At 34.3% G+C, this 17,736-nt stretch overlaps 1 protein-coding gene across 1 annotated transcript; it reads right to left on the reverse strand.

Moving 5' to 3' along the window:
- Positions 1-4,304: 4,304 nt before the first annotated feature.
- LOC149187189 (mannan endo-1,4-beta-mannosidase 1-like) lies at positions 4,305-7,613 on the reverse strand. Its single transcript, XM_089412758.1, has 5 exons — positions 7,220-7,613; positions 6,935-7,129; positions 5,415-5,537; positions 5,111-5,319; positions 4,305-4,867 (listed from the first exon to the last, which is right to left on the reverse strand). The coding sequence occupies exons 1-5, from the start codon at positions 7,568-7,570 to the stop codon at positions 4,474-4,476; spliced, it is 1,272 nt and encodes a 423-aa protein (XP_089268884.1). The 5' UTR covers positions 7,571-7,613; the 3' UTR covers positions 4,305-4,473.
- Between the last annotated feature and the right edge of the window lie 10,123 nt (positions 7,614-17,736).

Consider the following 17,736-nt stretch of genomic DNA (forward strand, 5'->3'; position numbering starts at 1 on the left):
TTGGTAAGAGCAGTTATTGTGCAATAACTCAGAACTGAGATATTTTTGTGATATTTTTGTATATATGCACCCCCGCATAGCTTATTGGGGGTTGTTGTTACTCATTTGTTCAAGAGAACTCGGCTGTATTTCCTCTGAAAGATATAATACAAAGGAGCTGTTGGTTTCCAGGAGATATGTTTGGCTGGGACGTGCTGTGATGAAATTATTGACTGCTGCAAGATTCTCGTGTTATGGCGTGATACAATAAGTGTTTTCTAACTGTATTTATGTTTCATCTCTTCTGTAATCTGTCTGTGATGTATGGTGTTTAATCTTGGTAGAAAGGTAAAAGACTAGTTCAGGATTTGTCCATTAAAGACACCTTAAACTCAATCCTTACTATTAAATATGTTTTCTTCAAGGTTAGCTGCAACTGTGGAATTCTTAAATGCTCCCATTTGCTCTAATGACATGATAAGTCTTCATTCAGTAATTATCTGTTGCTGCTGAGTAGGATTTGTTCTTCATTTCGTATTGTACTGTGAAAGAACTCTTAATTGCCTTTCCTGGTGTAATTTATACTGTTTTCTTTGCTAAAAATCAAAGTTTGTATCATGAATACCCATCTAGCCTTGCAGTGAACCTCTCTTTATCACAGACATCAAATCCTACTCATTTCTGGACTCCACATGCCCAATGGATTGAACTCTCCTTCATATTTGCATGCCCTTCCTTGAACAACAGACTGCAACCAAAATTCAAACAAACTCCCACCTCATAACTAGCCTAAAATCCTCAAAAACAAAGTTAAAACTGAAAGAGAGAGCCCTCTCTTATTACAGGTAGGCTAGAACCTGTAATCCAAAGCTTGGTTAGTGGTTACCCCAGCCGTATTCCCTTAGGAGTCAAAGGGAACAACCTGGGTGTTAACACGCACATTCATCAATTTTTCACAGTATTAAACAGGACCAATTATCTTCAAATATAATATGAAAACCAAACATCAAAACAAGAGTAATCATAGAGCCATGCATGTCCACATACAACACCTTATCTTGCACATAAAAATCAAGACATATTTCTTACGACCCCAACGTAGAATTCCAATTTAATCCACATAACAATCAAGGCATTGGACATATTCACTTAATGTAGTAATTTTCTGCAGGCATGCAAGATTATCACAGAGCTATACATCAATTCAATTAAGAACTAATCATCGCATTCATAGCTCATAATGAATACCAAGTATCTGAAATATAACAATGGTTGAAACTGAAGGTGGGACTTCAATTTTTCCACCCAACCATAGACTATTTGCAACCTATACTTCTTGTAGTAGTCACCCCCAATCCAGATCCATGATCCAATGGGATCTTTCAAGAAAACCTAGTTGGAAATCATGCTTAGCTCTAGGATTGTGGAAATTTTATTTATAGGTGGTTTATCAGCAATGGCAAACACTGCAAGAGTTCTCATTTTGGGGTGGTTTATCAGCTGTGGAAAGCACTTTGAGAGTGGTTTATCAGCCTGACAACAAGCACCCTAGGTAGTTTATCAGCTTACTTGAAAAACACTGGTTGGTTTATCATTCCTATTGGAAAGCACCGAATGGTTTAGTAGTCCTTTCAACAAGCACCCTCTTGTCTAATGGTTTATTAGCGTGACAACAAGCACTTATCACCCAACCCCTTTGAGTTTTCCACTCAACTTCTCAAAGCTTGAACACACACATAGTCCATAGCTTCACAACATTAACATAGGGAAATATCATTCCATCAACCTCAATAGGCTATACCAGCACTCATTATGCACTATTTTTGGCCCAACTTCTTACTTGCCAAAGTCAAATTCTACTCTCCATCTAGCCCTTATTTTGTTATTTAAATGCCTTTTTATCCTTTCTTTTGTGTGGCTCTTCATGTTGCTCAGGGAGTGTTCTTCAGGATCCTTCTTTCCATCTACAATTTTTTTTTAGGTAGTGGTGCTAGCTAACACCACTAAGCTTTTCTTCCTTTTCCCCCTCATATCATGCATCTATGGTCCCACTCTTTAGGCCATTCAAATAAATTTATATTCAGTTATAATTAGAGTACAATTACATTACAAAAATCAGGAGGAGTATACCTGGGGTGTTACAGGAAGCTAATAAGCTTATTAGCTTTCCAAATGAGCAACTTTGTCTTTCACTTGGTGAAATAATTTTCATTGCTAAGGAGAACTTTGAAACTGGTATGAAAACCACAACATCATTACTTGCTACATATTACATTATCTCTCGAATCAACAGAGAAATTTAGTTCTCATTGTTCCTCAATGTTCTAATAGTGTTTTTGGGATCATTAGAGTTTCAATAAGTTCATCTCTTCCATGTTTTCAAACAATATCTTGAACTTGATTATTGAAACCTTAAATTCATCACGATTCTCCACAAGTGAGATTGTGATTAAAAGATAGCCTTAGAGAAAACCATGGAAAGCATTAAAAATGATTTAAATTAGGTGTTGATGTGATCCTTCTATTTTCAACATTAATAAACCGACAACTCTTATATTTGACATCAAATAGTTGAACCACTTATTGCTAAGCACCAAGGACACCAAGATGTTTCCAATAAGTGTGTGGAAGTCTATTTCAACTTCATATTTGTGGCATTCATAAAATTAGGAAGTTTGAATTGTTTCTCTTGTGAAAAAAAATTAGTCAAAATTTTCATGGTTGAAGATCTTAAAATTAAATATTATTGATTAAGTTGAGTCCACATGCTCCAAAATTGTCTAATATCCTCTTCTAAGATCCATAAATATAATTGGGAAAATCACCTAAAATGTGTGTAAGAGGTTCTCTGTGGCTAAAGTACATATTTCTTGTAGAACACTGCCTCACCATAACCAAATTTTCTTTGTGTATATTTCAACTTTGTCACGTAAAATTTACCTTTGTGTATATTTCAACTTTGTCATGTAGAATTTGTTTTAAATACTTGACATCATTGAGATATTTACACGTGAAACATATTAACTTAGAGCACAAATTCAATTATAGGGAAGACATGGCAAACCCCATTGCTTCAAACCAAAATTTATCTACAAAACTTCCAATGAAAGCGAATGTATATGATATGTTTAGATGAAGCATGAAACCAAACTCAAGGGTGTAGATTTAATCATTTATTTCGATTTTGTCACTTAATGCACCATCTATCATGTTCAATATCACATTTTTTTCTACCATGGTGAGACAAGGTCCTTGGCAGTTGCCACTATAACACTAAGAGTGATATACTAATAATTTATGAATTCGCAAGAGTCAAGACTAGGAGTTTATGACTTAGTAAGAGCCAAAAATCCACGAGTGTGGGGGAGCCTACTCCTTAAGCCTTATCTCAAAGGGTCAATGATGTCCCCATGTGATTTGAAATTGGGAGGAGGAGATAACATCCCATTGTGCCAACTGCTTATTTGTTCTACATGAAAACATAGCAACTACCACTATTACACTAAACATATATTACATTATTAAAACCAATACCATAAAATATATTATATCATATGATACATTGTACAAACTACACAATTATAATACCATAAAACCTATAATACCATTATACAAGCTACACAATTATAATATATATGGATTAAATGTAACTTGGCCCATTTGTTCTCATCATCCCATCACACATACACATGTAACTAAACTCTTTTTAATTATATTTATTCTTATAAATTGATATTCCAAACCATCATTTATACTATTAATTGATTTCTTATATTTATAAAAATTAACATTTTATAAACATCTAACGACCTTGTGATTAATTTGTATATGTTCTATTGTAAATATTGAAACATATGAAATGAATATCTTCATAGAAATGTATATTTTATATCTAACATTACTAGATATTGTTTATATCTATTACTAGATGTTTATAGTTAAATTGAAACATATGTAATGAATATCTTCATAATAATGTATATGGTATATTTAACATTACTAGATATTTTTTATATCTATTACTAAATGTATATAGTTAACTCGTGTGCATTAACTAATTATGATAAAAATAGGTTATGTATAATTATTCTTCATAGTTCTTTTGTGTCAAGGATATATATATATATATATAATTTTAAAATATTTATATTAATAAAATATAAATTATATTATTTTGAGTTTTTATTTAACTATAATAATTTATAAATATGTTTTAGTTTTTCTCTATTTCGTTTAATGGCAATGGCAATTGGTTAATCAAATTTGCCCATCGTTTTCACAACACCAATTCCAATGAATTCTGGGATGGCTTTCACTCCCGATTCCGACTACATTTCAGGTAAACCATATTTTTTCAAGTGTTGTGGATTTCAGGCCATGTTCAAAGTTAAACAAATTTTGACAAGCAAGCATTTTCAAAGTGAAAATAAACAACGTTTTCACTGTGAAATAGTTATTTTTGTGTGCAACAACAGTTAGCTTTGATTCTCATTGTTAATTCAGGCATCTTTCTGGGTCAGACCCAAATTTACGACGACTTAGAGCAGACAATCGGTTGGACTGTGAAGAAATAACTGCTGCTGTAGATGGACTCTCAGACAAGACGATATCATACCCATCTGCGAACGAATCCATTCCTTCTGCCATTAGTTGCCAGAATAACCCCCCTCCTCCAGCTCTTCCACTGCATGCAGCAGAGTAAATGTTTTCATAGAATTTTGAAAAGAATCTGTCCCTTTGAGCCGTGCTATATCCTGGGTCTTTGTATGATTTTCCAAATTCAGCAAATAATACTGGTTTCTTCAGGATTCTGCCTGCATCTTTTATATGGGTTTGCATCCACCTTTTCAAGAAGGAAAGTTGTGACTCTTCATCTGACCCAGCCAGCCTGTTGAATCAATATTTGTAGTCTGCATTTAGAGCATTATAATGGACAAAGATATATTGGATACCAAATCTGTGATTAGTAATATTAAAACCACCTAAGTGCCCAATTCCCTAGCCTATATCAATCAAACCCAGATTTTATGATCCGGACCCTACACTAATCAGGATTTAATCAAGTGTCAGATTTAACTTACTAAACTCTCTGTTTGTCAGTAGTCATTCATGGGTTGTAAAAGAAATATACCAGGCATCTGGGTAGGCATGAACAGCTACAAAATCGATCGCATGAAGCTTATTATTGATGATGAAATCTGTTCCCACCTCGTACCCCCCCGGGTTTGTCCGATTAACTTTTTCAGGGGTTGAGTTGCCATAAAATCCTTCCGTCCCGGCTTCAACAAGGTGGTTTCTATCAATTGACTTCACGTACTTGCCCATTTCTTTTATCCATTTCTGTAATTGAAAAGAACATTATGAAAAACCCAATGACAACATTCTGTAGCTTAATAAAAAAATGGAATCAATGCAAGATTTATATGTTTTTTGACCTGCAAGGTCCTCCCAGAAGTATCACTTTGGCAACGGGCCTCGTTGATGAGTTCCCATGCAAAGATTGTAGGGTCGTTCATGTAAGCAATTCCATTCACACTGTTCACTCTGGTCACTACTTTCTGCAAGTAAAAAAAATACACCAATAAATCAAAAGTTAGTGCTACTGTCAAAAGTGAAGCTCTAACCCATCTTCAAGTGAGAAGCAAGGTGCTTTACATTCTGAGCAAAAGATGTCTATTGCTTCATGTATTCTGCACATAAAGCCCTAATTTTTGAGAGACACTTCAGCTGTAATAAGAAACTTTAACCATAGTTCGCTTGGAATTTCGAATAGACAATTTTGAGTATATTTGCACCTGACATTACGATCTATTGGATTTGGTTTTCCACCGTTAGAAAGTTTTTGGATTTCCATGGCAGCTCAGAAACATTTATTTATTTATTTATTCTTTCTTTCTGAAAAGCAGCTTAATTGGTGATGACTGTGATACTAAGTATTAAGGGTGATAGTTACTATATGAGATATTAGGTAGAGTATAAGATCTAAGGTTTAAAGATTTTGATTAACTAATAAATTATGTATTGAGAAGATTTTTAGGTGAAAATCACATTATAATTCATTTGTCCATCAACAAGTGTGGTTCATCGTCACGACAAGTTGAAGAACTAGATCATGGCAGCCTGTTAAATTATGTGCTAAATGCTTGCTTAAAAAGTATAATAATAGCCATTATGAATAAGACTCAGCCCTGTTGACTTTTGCTATTTAACTAAAACTGGCAAGCCATCGTCAATAAGAACTCAGCCCTGTTGACTTTTGCTACTTAACCAAAGCCTGCCGGCCTTTAGTAAACTTCCAAACCATTATCATTACGTGAGTGATCCCAGGGTAGATCCCAAAGTGGCTGTCAGCCAACATGATCCATTCCCAATGAGTTGAGTGTGAAAATTCAACACCCCCCTCAAATGCAAACCAGGGAATCAAAGCTAGGCCAAGGCTCTGATTTTCTGTTACACCAAAACCAGCAAGCATCAGTAAACCTCCAAACCATTATCATTACCTTTCAGAATGGTCCCACAAAATAGATCCCAAAATGGTAGTTAGTCCATTGTATCAACTCCCAATAGAGTGAATGTGAAAATCCAATAAACCTCCAAGCCATTATCATTCCTTTGCAGAATGGTCCCACAAAATAAATCCCAAAATGATAGTTAGTCCACGGTATCAACTCCCAATAAAGTGAATGTGAAAATCCAATAATCCTGATTACCAATTCCTAAAACTGTAAAACCAATAATAATAAAAACCATCATAAATAAGTGCCCAACCCAGTTACCACATCCTAAAAATATAAAACAGTACCTGAAAAACCATTTCACCAGATTTAAATTTGGGTTTCCAGTCGAGTAATGACTCAAAAGAATCATTTATATCCGATGCCTTCAAAGTGTTACTCAACAGATAAAAGTATAAATGCCCCAGCGCAGGACCCTGAAAGGGTTAATACATAATTACCTTGGCGTGGTTTCTGTAAAACCCTTTCACAGTGGGATTAGTGTAGAAATCATCATCAGAGGTGATATTTAACCCTGCTTCGCGTCCCCATTGAACGTATTGTGGCCTTCCTCCATAATCCTTGTAGTTATTCACCAAGCTCAGTATGACTCTGATACCATACTTTCTGGCTTTCCAGACCACGAAGTCCAAGGCCTGCAATATGCCACATATAAAAACAAATGAGAATTACGGTTATTATGCATGTACTGTGTATTGAATGTATTTTATCGGACTGCTGAAGACCTGAAAGACTTGCTCATTGTATACACCAGGAGAAATTTGTAATGCTCTAGATGTATTTCCATCGTTGAAAGCCCATGTACGAACAACAGTCAGACCATGAGCTGCAGCTTGTTGAAAAGCAGAGGTAACTTTTTCCCTTTCTGTTCGGTTTGTTGCTACAAACATCATCCAATATGAATTAAACCCATTTACATACAGATGGCTTCCGTTCACAACAAAGTTAGTGCCTCTTCTCTGCACAAAACTACTTCCAGCATGAGCGCAACTAGCAGATTCCCATTGTTGAAGAACAATGAAGAAGGGAATAGCGAAAACAACAAACATAAATCTCAGCTGTGAAGGACCCTCCATGGGAAACACTGATTGTTAGCTACGAAAACCAGAATGTACTTTTGAAAGCTGTAAAAGCAATATCAATCTGCCGTTGTATAGGAAACATAAATAATATACGCCTGAAAGAAACAAAGAAAGAAGCGAATAAAGAAGATTGTGACTAGGTAATCTCCTGTCAGAGCTCAGAGATGAATTAGTTAACGAGGAAAGCGACGGCACAAATGAAAGCTATATCGCGTGGCCGTGATGGTGATGGCCTGTACACTCATGGCATAAGTAGCAAATCAGAGGGAAAATGATAGGTATGGATTCAATTGCTAGTTCAATTTGCCAGATACAGAAAATATGCATTTAGTAGACTAACAGGGGATTTGTTAAGCTTTGACATTAAAACTATGTTGCATGAGTGTGTTTGGAACCTGGAAACGTTAGGAACTTGGGTACAGGGGTGGGGAGTTGCATGAGTGTGTTTGGAACCTGGAAATATTAGGAACTTGGGTACAGGGAGGGAATGGTGGGAATGTTGGGAATTTGGGTATAAGTGTTGGGAGAGGTTTTTCCAAAATTTACAAGAAACCCTTAATCCAGAAAGATAATATTATATAATAAAAAAACTAAAAAATAAAAAATATATTTAGAATTATATAATTTATATAATAATTAAAATTAATATTAAATCAAAATATTCAAATCAATTTAAATCTATGTTGCATGAGTCTCTTGAACATGAACTTGGGTACCGGTGTCGAGAATAGTTAGAGGTTTCCCCAAAATTTATAGGAAATGGCTAATAGGAGTGGTAATATTATATAATAAAAAATTTAAAAATATAAAAATTAAAAATATATTTCTAATTATATAATTTATTGATAATAATCAAAATTAATATTCAAATATTAAAATCAATTTAAATATATAATCTCTCTTATATATAAATATATTCTTTGGGTGTATTAAAATGTCAAGTTCATTATCAGTGCTCTCATACAAAGGAACAATTTTACCTATGTTTCTCTACAATATGCACAATATTCTGCCATATATATACATAAACAACAAAATAAATACTCATTAGCATGACATTCACTTAAATAAATATCACCTTGACATTGAGGTGCCACACACTTCTTTAACTCATCAAGGGATTGCTCCAGTGTCTCATTTAAGGATATCGGTGTTAAGGATGTCTTTGACCTTTCTTCCTGCGAAGGTTTCAACAAAGGCTCATGTTTTGTGGGCAATTCAGCATATTTGTCTACAGGCTTTGTATTCCCCAACCCTAGGGAACTCCAAAACTCCAAAAAAAACAATCTTCAAAGCTCCCGGAACTTTCCCAAGCTCCCATTGCAGCGCCCACTGAAAAGGGAACATTCCCATTCAGTTCCATTGGAACGAATTTCCCACATCTAAGGAGCGATTCCCATGTAACAGAGCATTAAAATGAAAAACAAGTTTTATATTCTCTGTGCTAAAATGTACTTAAAATTGGAGATAGAAATTTTGATAATATTTTGAAATAAAAAGAAAATTTACATTACAAAATATTCCCAAAATCTACTATTTAAACAAATTCACCCCTTAAATTAATATCATAAAAAAGATAAATCTTTCCCACCATCACAGTGGTAAACACTTTAAAATGAATCAATGACATGAATTTGAAAGAAATTGAGGTGGACGAATACCAAACCAGGTGAGAGAAATACAAAGCAGGTAAGAATGAATATCTCATGGCCAGGAACGGCCATGCCAAAAACGAAGAAGACAATGACAGAAGGTATAAAAATTTCTATCAAATGACAAAGGCATGAACTAAAATGTCAACCAAAGTACAGGAATCAAACTAATCAGTGCAGGTACAGTTGCAGAGGACAGACTGTCGAAATAATGTGATCTCCCTTTTCTCGTTTACTCTCTAACTTAGCTAAGTACACTGTATCATCTTATGTCATGAGTTTGAAAATAAAACTTAGCTAAGTACACTGTATCATCTTATGTCATGAGTTTGAAAATAAAACAGGGTAAACTCTCCCCCATCTGCCAGTGGACCACATTGTACATGCCAGTATAGTTATTCAGGTAGGGAGGTTGAATTTTAACTCAACCGTTATCCACTGAATAATGCAATATTAAAGATCAGGTCTATTTGGAACATGAATAACCCAATCCATCATTAAATACAAAATATGCGTGCAATCCTACTTATAATTGCTATATATTGAACACCAATCTATGTCGAGCAGATACAGATAAAGTGCAGAAAACTAGCGTTCGGCTTCATAAATACATGGCAGTGATGATGGTAATGATAATGCAGGTTTCCAAGACAGCTGTAGAGGTGCTTTTCTCTTGTTATACCCGTGCCCTGCCCGCTACAAGGAAAGTTTCGATGTGAGAAGGTGAGTTTAAAAGCCACCTTGTAATTCAGGGCGGGATAGTTCAGCCGCTTGAGATTCCAGAGATTCACAAGGTGGGAAAATTGATCATGACCCACTTTTCAATAACAGCAGTGGGGAATACGTGCCTGCAATCAGCGAATGAGCAATGGGATAGTTATCACACTTGGTGTAATTCTTAAATATAATTTGTTTTTTTTATCGGTATTTAAAGAAAATTATATTACTTGGAATTATTTATCGTTTTAGCTAAAGAACACCAGTGAGACTACTTGTAAATCAATTCCAAGCACAACTTGCAAATCAATTTCAAACACCATCAGTGAGACTACTTGCAAATTAATTCCAAAAATCAGTTCCAAACACCAAAATCCGAGAGGCTGGAGTTGGTGATGGGATTTGCTTTCATATTACTTGTATCCTCCTACACTAAGGGTGTATGCGTGACTTCTCAATTTATTTGAACACAGGTACTACTTGCAAATCAATTCTGAACATCTTAACCTATTTCTTGAAGTCCGGGGAAGATAATTGATTGTTGTTTATTTTGAAATATGATTTTTAGAATTTTAATTTAATTATTAGTAAATAATAAATAATAAATAAATAATAAGATTTAAATATATTGATATTGAAAAATCTAAACTAATAAAAGAAATAATTTTTTAGTGATTAAGTGTCAATTCTAATTTCTATTATTCCCATCTAAGGTTAGGGTGAAAAAGAGGAAGATCATGAGGGTTAGACAAAATTGGTTATTCGTTTTAATGTTAGAAATTAATTTCTAAAGATTAAGTGTGGATTGTATATTTTTGAGCAAGAGGCTGATTCTACACTACAATGCAGTATGAGGGGATGTGTAAGTTTGAATGTGTAAGTTTGTCCATCCTTTGTTCCCTCTCTCACACGTGCCCCTTTAAAATTAAAATAAATTATACTTTAAATAGAAAAATAATGTCAACTATAATAAAAAAAAAATGAATATGTTGTAAAGTAATTATAAGTTGGAAAAAATGTCTGAGTAAGATGTTTAAACCGTATACTTTTCAAAAATATTTCAACGGGAGATTCAAATAAACTATTTAAATATTCAATGCGTGTTATCAATAAAATATTTTAATACAAATTAATCATTTTATTTTGGGCTGATAAAATATATATACATGTTATGTAAAATATTTTAATGCCGTTTATGTTTATATTATATATAATTTAAAAAAAATTGCTTAAAAAGTTTATTTGATCCTATATATAATCTTTATAGCATTAAAAAATACAATTTAAACAATGAAAAAATACACAATATATTTTGCAATCTCAAGAAATTTGAGTGTGAAGAGATTTGATGGTTCGACTAATGTTAGATCCATATTTAAAATAAATCTACATTAACATTATTCCAATTCATAATTAAAATAAAAAAGAAAACATTAGATAAATTTAATCAGTTCTAATATTTTTTTCCAAACTCCTTTTTAACATGCGAAAATGTTTTTATTCATTTCTAAAAAATTATTTCACCTCACCTTAAAACAAATCACCTTTTAAAATTGCAAAATTCTTGTTTAAATGAATTGTGATTTATTTATTTTGTTACATTAAAATTTTAAAATTGTAATTCATTTATTTGATATTAGTGTTAATTTTTCTCATTTAATTTTATTTATGTTACTCCTTTTTCAACTTTGAAACAAATCCTCACATGAATATCCGAAGAGATTTGAGATTTTCCATTAAAATTTTAAAAATATTGTTTATATGACTTGTGATTGATTTATTTATTTTATGTTAGTGTTATTTATTTGTTTATTTTATGATAATGTTATTTTCTATTGGTATTATTTATTCATTTTATATTATATTAGTGTGATTTATTTTGTATTACTATTATTTTTCCCATGTATGGCTAGTTTTTCAATGTAGTAAGTTCAAATTTATAAGGATCTTGTATCTATTTTCTCTTTTTGCCATTAGACACATTTTTTCGATCCATTTTCCGCACGGGCCAGCTTTCACATGTTCATCTCCAATTGGGCTAGTATTGATTGAGGTAAGGCTATAATCCATGATTCTGTTATGGGCATGTCCCAATACCATAGTTGCTCAACTAGCAAGTCCATAATTCACAGCGGAGAGAGCAATTATCCTCCATTGCATTTAAATCTTTGTGAATTTTCCGATACTTCAGATCATACTGGTAGTCAGTTTATTTTGGAGCAAAGATTTTTATGGACAAGGATTTTTAGTTATTTATTTATTTTAATTTAAAAATGTTATCAATAGTCTTTTGGTCATCTTTATTATTATTTGTAAGAATAAATAGTTATTAAAATAAAAATTATTTATTTGTTATTGGATTTAGATCCATTGAAATGTAAATATTATTAAGATTAAGGTTATATGGTGTGAAAGTTATATTAAAAAATTGGCAATGAGTACATATAAATTTGCTATTTTTTATATTATTTTATATAATGGCAAGGTCAAGGTCTACTGAGCTCCTAATTCCAATCATATTTGGAAACTTAAAATGTAACAATTACTCCAATCAAAAGGTCTTTCCCAAATTTTAAGTGAGACTCCCCCAATATTTACTAAATAATTTGAGAGATTTTCCTATAAAAACAAACTACAAGAAGTCTTGGATTTGATTGGCCTACACATTTCAAATAGTTTGTTATTTCATATTATTGAATGTAAAAGTCCAAAAGCTAGTTGGAACAAGTTGGCTTCCTTATTTGGTAGAGTCAATGGATTTCAAGCCCTACAATTGGAAGTAGAATTGTCATCACAAGCCCTACAATTGGAAGTAGAATTGTCATCACTTGTCCCTGTTGAACATGCATCCAATGAAGACTACTTTGGCAAATTCATATTCCCATTGGCACAACTAAAGGAATGTGGAAAAATAAAAAAAGATGGATAATGCATTTTCTTGATTTTGTCGAACTAAAAGGTCTTTTACAAATATTTTCTGTTACATTTTATTCTAGTACGAATGCATTGGGAGATGATTTTAAGATGTCATATTTTTTTATCTTTTCTATGAGCGTCTTTTTGGAGAACAAATTAATCTTATGCAACTTGATGCTCTTTGTGGATCTAAGAATTAAGCTCTTATGACTTAATCCTCCTAGGTTAAGTGAAAAGCATAATATAAGAAAATGAAAGGTCTTGCTCAAGCTAATAAGTCTTCCCCCAAGCCTCCATAGAAAACGAAGTCTTTTACTCCATCTTCCAAGTCTAGGGAGTCTTCCTCCAAGACAAGAAGGAATAAGTCACATGTAACTTGTAGTTATTGTGGCATACCTAGACTTTCTAAATATAAATGTTGGAAGAAACTTGAAGCTTTGAAAGAAGCCATGCAACAACATAATAGTTCAATGCCCAAACCTTCTTCAGCTAGTAAAGGGCATGCTTTACATGTGCGAGCCTTATATGCATCTCTTGAAAGTTGGATTATTGATTCTAGTGCATCTCAGCATATGACTCATTCTCATGAGTTGTTGTCTTCCACTTCTAATTGTAGGATTTCATTATGTATAGTTGGAGACACTACACAACTTGACATTTTAGGATCAGAAATTATGCGGATAGATAATGGTTGCATTAATAATGTTCTTCTTGTTCCTAACATCTCCTTCATTCTACTTTATATTTATTAAATGTGACATTCTTGTAGACGTTAATAGAAATTTGCTACTACTAATGAATTTGAACTAAAAACAAGAGATTACAAATTTCCTCTACAATTTTTCAGAATTGAAATCACAATTTAGAAATAGATGTAATGACATGCAACCATCAAAACATAAGGAACAAAATGATTTTATAGCGGAACCCAATTGGGAAAAACCCCTCTGTTGTTTTTCATTAATTAGATGAGATTGAGAAACTATTACAATGTCGTGTTTCAACTCTAAAGCACACCCTACACTATAAACATGTTCTCCTGTTGATTGTCCTGCTCTTGCCAACACTTAACCAATTCAAGGCTCTCTTTCCTCCTTTTTCCTTGTGCAATCCTTGAGGAAAATAGCTCCTAAAAGATAGGGAAATTCCCTATTTCCTTGTGCAATTGCTAGAGGAAATGATCACCTACTCAATCCCAAGTGTGTATACTCAACTAACATACAATTGATAATTACAATATGCCTTTTCCTCCACTCCAACTAGGAAATTTGAATTCCATGCATGTCTGGGCTATTTTTAGTTAACTGATTGGTTTAACTGAGAGATCACTGAGTTAACAATAGTCCTACTACACAACTGACCTTCAATTGACTCAACTAATGACTTAAGCTCAGTTAACTAAGTTCAACTGAAAATAACTGAACTAGATTGCTAAATTTTAGCAATCACTACATGCAAAACTATCCTCCAAGCCTACAAACTCGAATTTACTAATCTAACTAGTAGACAAGGGCATGTCACACAAGTTAACTGCAATCCAAGTCATCCTGCTAATGTGGAAAATCAACTTACTAAATTTGACTAAAGCACAAGTAAAATTTAGCCTTTCTTGCTAGAATTTCTAACGCTCCCTCATAGAAAAAAAGGGATTTTGCACTACCCCTATCATGCACCAATGGAATTTGAATTTTACTCTTGAAAATGACTGTTTCAAGATATTTGCATTCCACTCCTCAATTGGAATGCACTATAGCATCATGATTCTCCTCTACACACAATCTTGGAAGTGATGGTACCTGATATCAATGTGCTTGGACTTGTCATGAAATATCGAATTCTTAGAGAGTTTAATACAACTATGATTATCACATAAATCACAATCAAATCCATCTCTTGACTGAAAATACCCACAAGTATTGTGCTCGTTCATATGGCCTCACATGTTGCTTAACTTGCAGCCATGTATTCAGCCTTTGCTAAGCTGAGTACCACAAATCTCTATTTCCTGCTATACTAGGAAATAGTTGCAGACCCAACACTAAAGATAGCACCTAAAGTACTTTTCCTATTTGATGGACTCCCTTCCCAATCTGCATCAATTAAGCCTTAGAGATTCACTCCCTCTGTCATCTTGTACCATAACCCATACTTGGTTGTGTCTCTTAGGTACCTCAAGACATTTTTTGCTACCTTCCAATATAGCTTGGTAGGCCTCACCATGACTTGACTCAATTGATTAACTACATAGCATATGTCGGGCCTTGTGTTCACCAGATACATCAAGGATCCCACAAGTTGTCTGTAGATGGTAGCATCTACTTCCTCTCCTGAAGAAGCACTCTCCTTCCTCTAGTTTGTAGCTATAGGTGCGTCCACAAACTTGTAGTTCTCCATGTGAAATCTCTGAAGTATTTCAAACAAATACATCTTGTGACTCACAAACAACTCACCATCACCCTTCCATACTTCCAACCCAAGGAATAATGCAGCAAGCCCATGTATTTCATCTCAAATTCTCTTGCAATGTCCTCTTTGCAAGAGTGGATCAACTTCTCATCCCCTATAAGTATCAAGTCATCAACATACAATACCAAGGTCAAAAACTTGTCATCTACCATAATGTGATAGATATTTGCATTTGCTTCACTTTTGGTCAACCCAATCCATTGAAGTATGTGTCGACCTAAGTGTACTGTGCTCGGGGTGCCTGCTTGAGTCGATACAGGGCTCTCCTGAATCTACACACATGTGTCTCCCTGTCGTATGTCTCAAATCCCTCTGGCTACTCTATGTAAATTTCTTCCTCAACAACACCATTGAGGAAGGCGGTCTTCACATCCATCTAATGGACCTTCTACCCCATTTGCATAGCTAATGCTAGAATGGTTATGATCGAGGAATATCTTTCCATTGGAGTAAATGTATCTTCATAGTCCACTCCCTCTACCTGAGAGAAGCCCTTGGCCACAAATCTGGTCTTGTACTTCTTGATGCTCCCATTAGCTGCATGCTTCACCTTTTAGATCCATCCGGAACCAACCACTAAATTTTTTTTCTGGTCTTGACACCACCTCCCATACATTTTTCTTCATGATGGATTCATAAGTCTTCTCCACCATGGAATCAACCAACACTAGTTGAGAAACTACTTCCTCAAATGAAGAAGGCCATGACTCAGTGAAATCTGTCATGAGAACCATATACCTAGTGTACCCGTCTAGTGACCTCCTTTTCCTATGATGAGATGTAAGAAATCCAAAATTCTCTTGTGCATCTTGCACAAATCTTTCATCTTCCCTAGTTCTCTTCCCCCCCTCTCAAGAATATTCTAGTTGAGTGGGTGCCTCCACTTGACCTCATGTATGCTCCTCCACTTGTGGCTTCTCCAAAAACTCTTGAAGCTCTGTTTAATGCTCCTCCTTAGGAGCTAGAAGCTCCTCCTCCAGTGGGATACTCAACTCTCGCTCTAGAGAGCATATCATAGCCTTCTCCTCACTATTGTCACCCTGAGTGACGGAAAATACACCTGGTAATTCTATGGTGTCCCTATGTATCCTACAAAGACTCATATCTTAGTTATAGGCTCAAGTTTTGTCCTGTTATTCTTAAAGACATGATAATACACAACAACTCCAAAAATTCTTAAATGAGATACATCCAGCTTCCTCCTAGAGAAAGCTTCTTTGGGTGTGATCATGCCAAGTATTCTATGAGGGCTCCTATTATGCAAGTAAACTATGGTGTTGCATGCTTCTGCCCATAAATGTAATGACATCACTTGATAATGCAACATGGCTCTTGTAGAAATTTTGAATTATATGACACTTATTCAACAGAGATTATCCCAATTATACACTATTGCGGAAAACATGCATAATACATAACCTCCTCTACGTTGATCATCAATTTGCAGAAACAGAAACAATAACATGTGAACATAGAAGCATCAATCACACATATCAACACAATATTTTCCCAGGGAAAGCATCTCGCTAAAAACCCCAACTATCTATATATTATATTGATTGAGAACATGTAACAAACATAGTACAATACTCATCCCAAGTACTCAGTACTATCTCCTCATGCTACACACAATACAACTCAGATTTGATCTCCAAATCTCCCCCGTTGCTTGCCTGCCTCCACTGCACAATCTTGCAAGAGAATGAATGAGAATGGTTGATCCAAACTCCTATTTACCTTGTGAAAATCACCCACACTGTAAATCACGTGAGCACAAGCTATATTTCACTTGGTATTTTCCCACACTACGCAGAGATCATTGGCATAACTCAATCCCATGCATGTGCACAATCTCATGCACAACTGATAGCAATCTCAACCTCTAACACCTATCTCCACTGAACTGTACATGCACTGAGTTAATTGATGTATTCTTCAGTTGCATTATGAGTTAATAATTAGTGAATTAATTAATAACTAATTCACACAACTCATCACTTAGTCTATTGATCAGTTAGACTAAATACAACTAGTTCAACCAAGTCAAACTGAACACAACTCCATTAACTGCTCATCCAACTCCACAGAACTCAACCACATGAGTTCTAACTGATGTCCTGCATGCAATAGCTCAACTAACACATAAGAAAAACGTATTTCCTTCTATCAGCTACATGTGCCACATCTGTAGCTCAAACTGAAGTGCTCTAAGAGGATAAAATAAAGTTTATAGTCTAAATATTATTATGAGACAATAATATTTGACTTTTCTATTTTTGACTAGCAGTCTAAAAATAGACTCTGATCACTCCTGCTGTGATCACTCCTACTGTGATCACTCCTGCTGTGATCACTCCTGTTGTGATCACTCCTGTTGTGACACTCCTGCTGTGATCACTCCTACTATGA

The sequence above is a fragment of the Pinus tabuliformis genome, chromosome 3_1, assembly GCF_031772625.1.
Source record: "Pinus tabuliformis cultivar Carrire ecotype Pingquan chromosome 3_1, CPIR1, whole genome shotgun sequence".
Lineage (NCBI taxonomy): Eukaryota > Viridiplantae > Streptophyta > Pinopsida > Pinales > Pinaceae > Pinus > Pinus tabuliformis.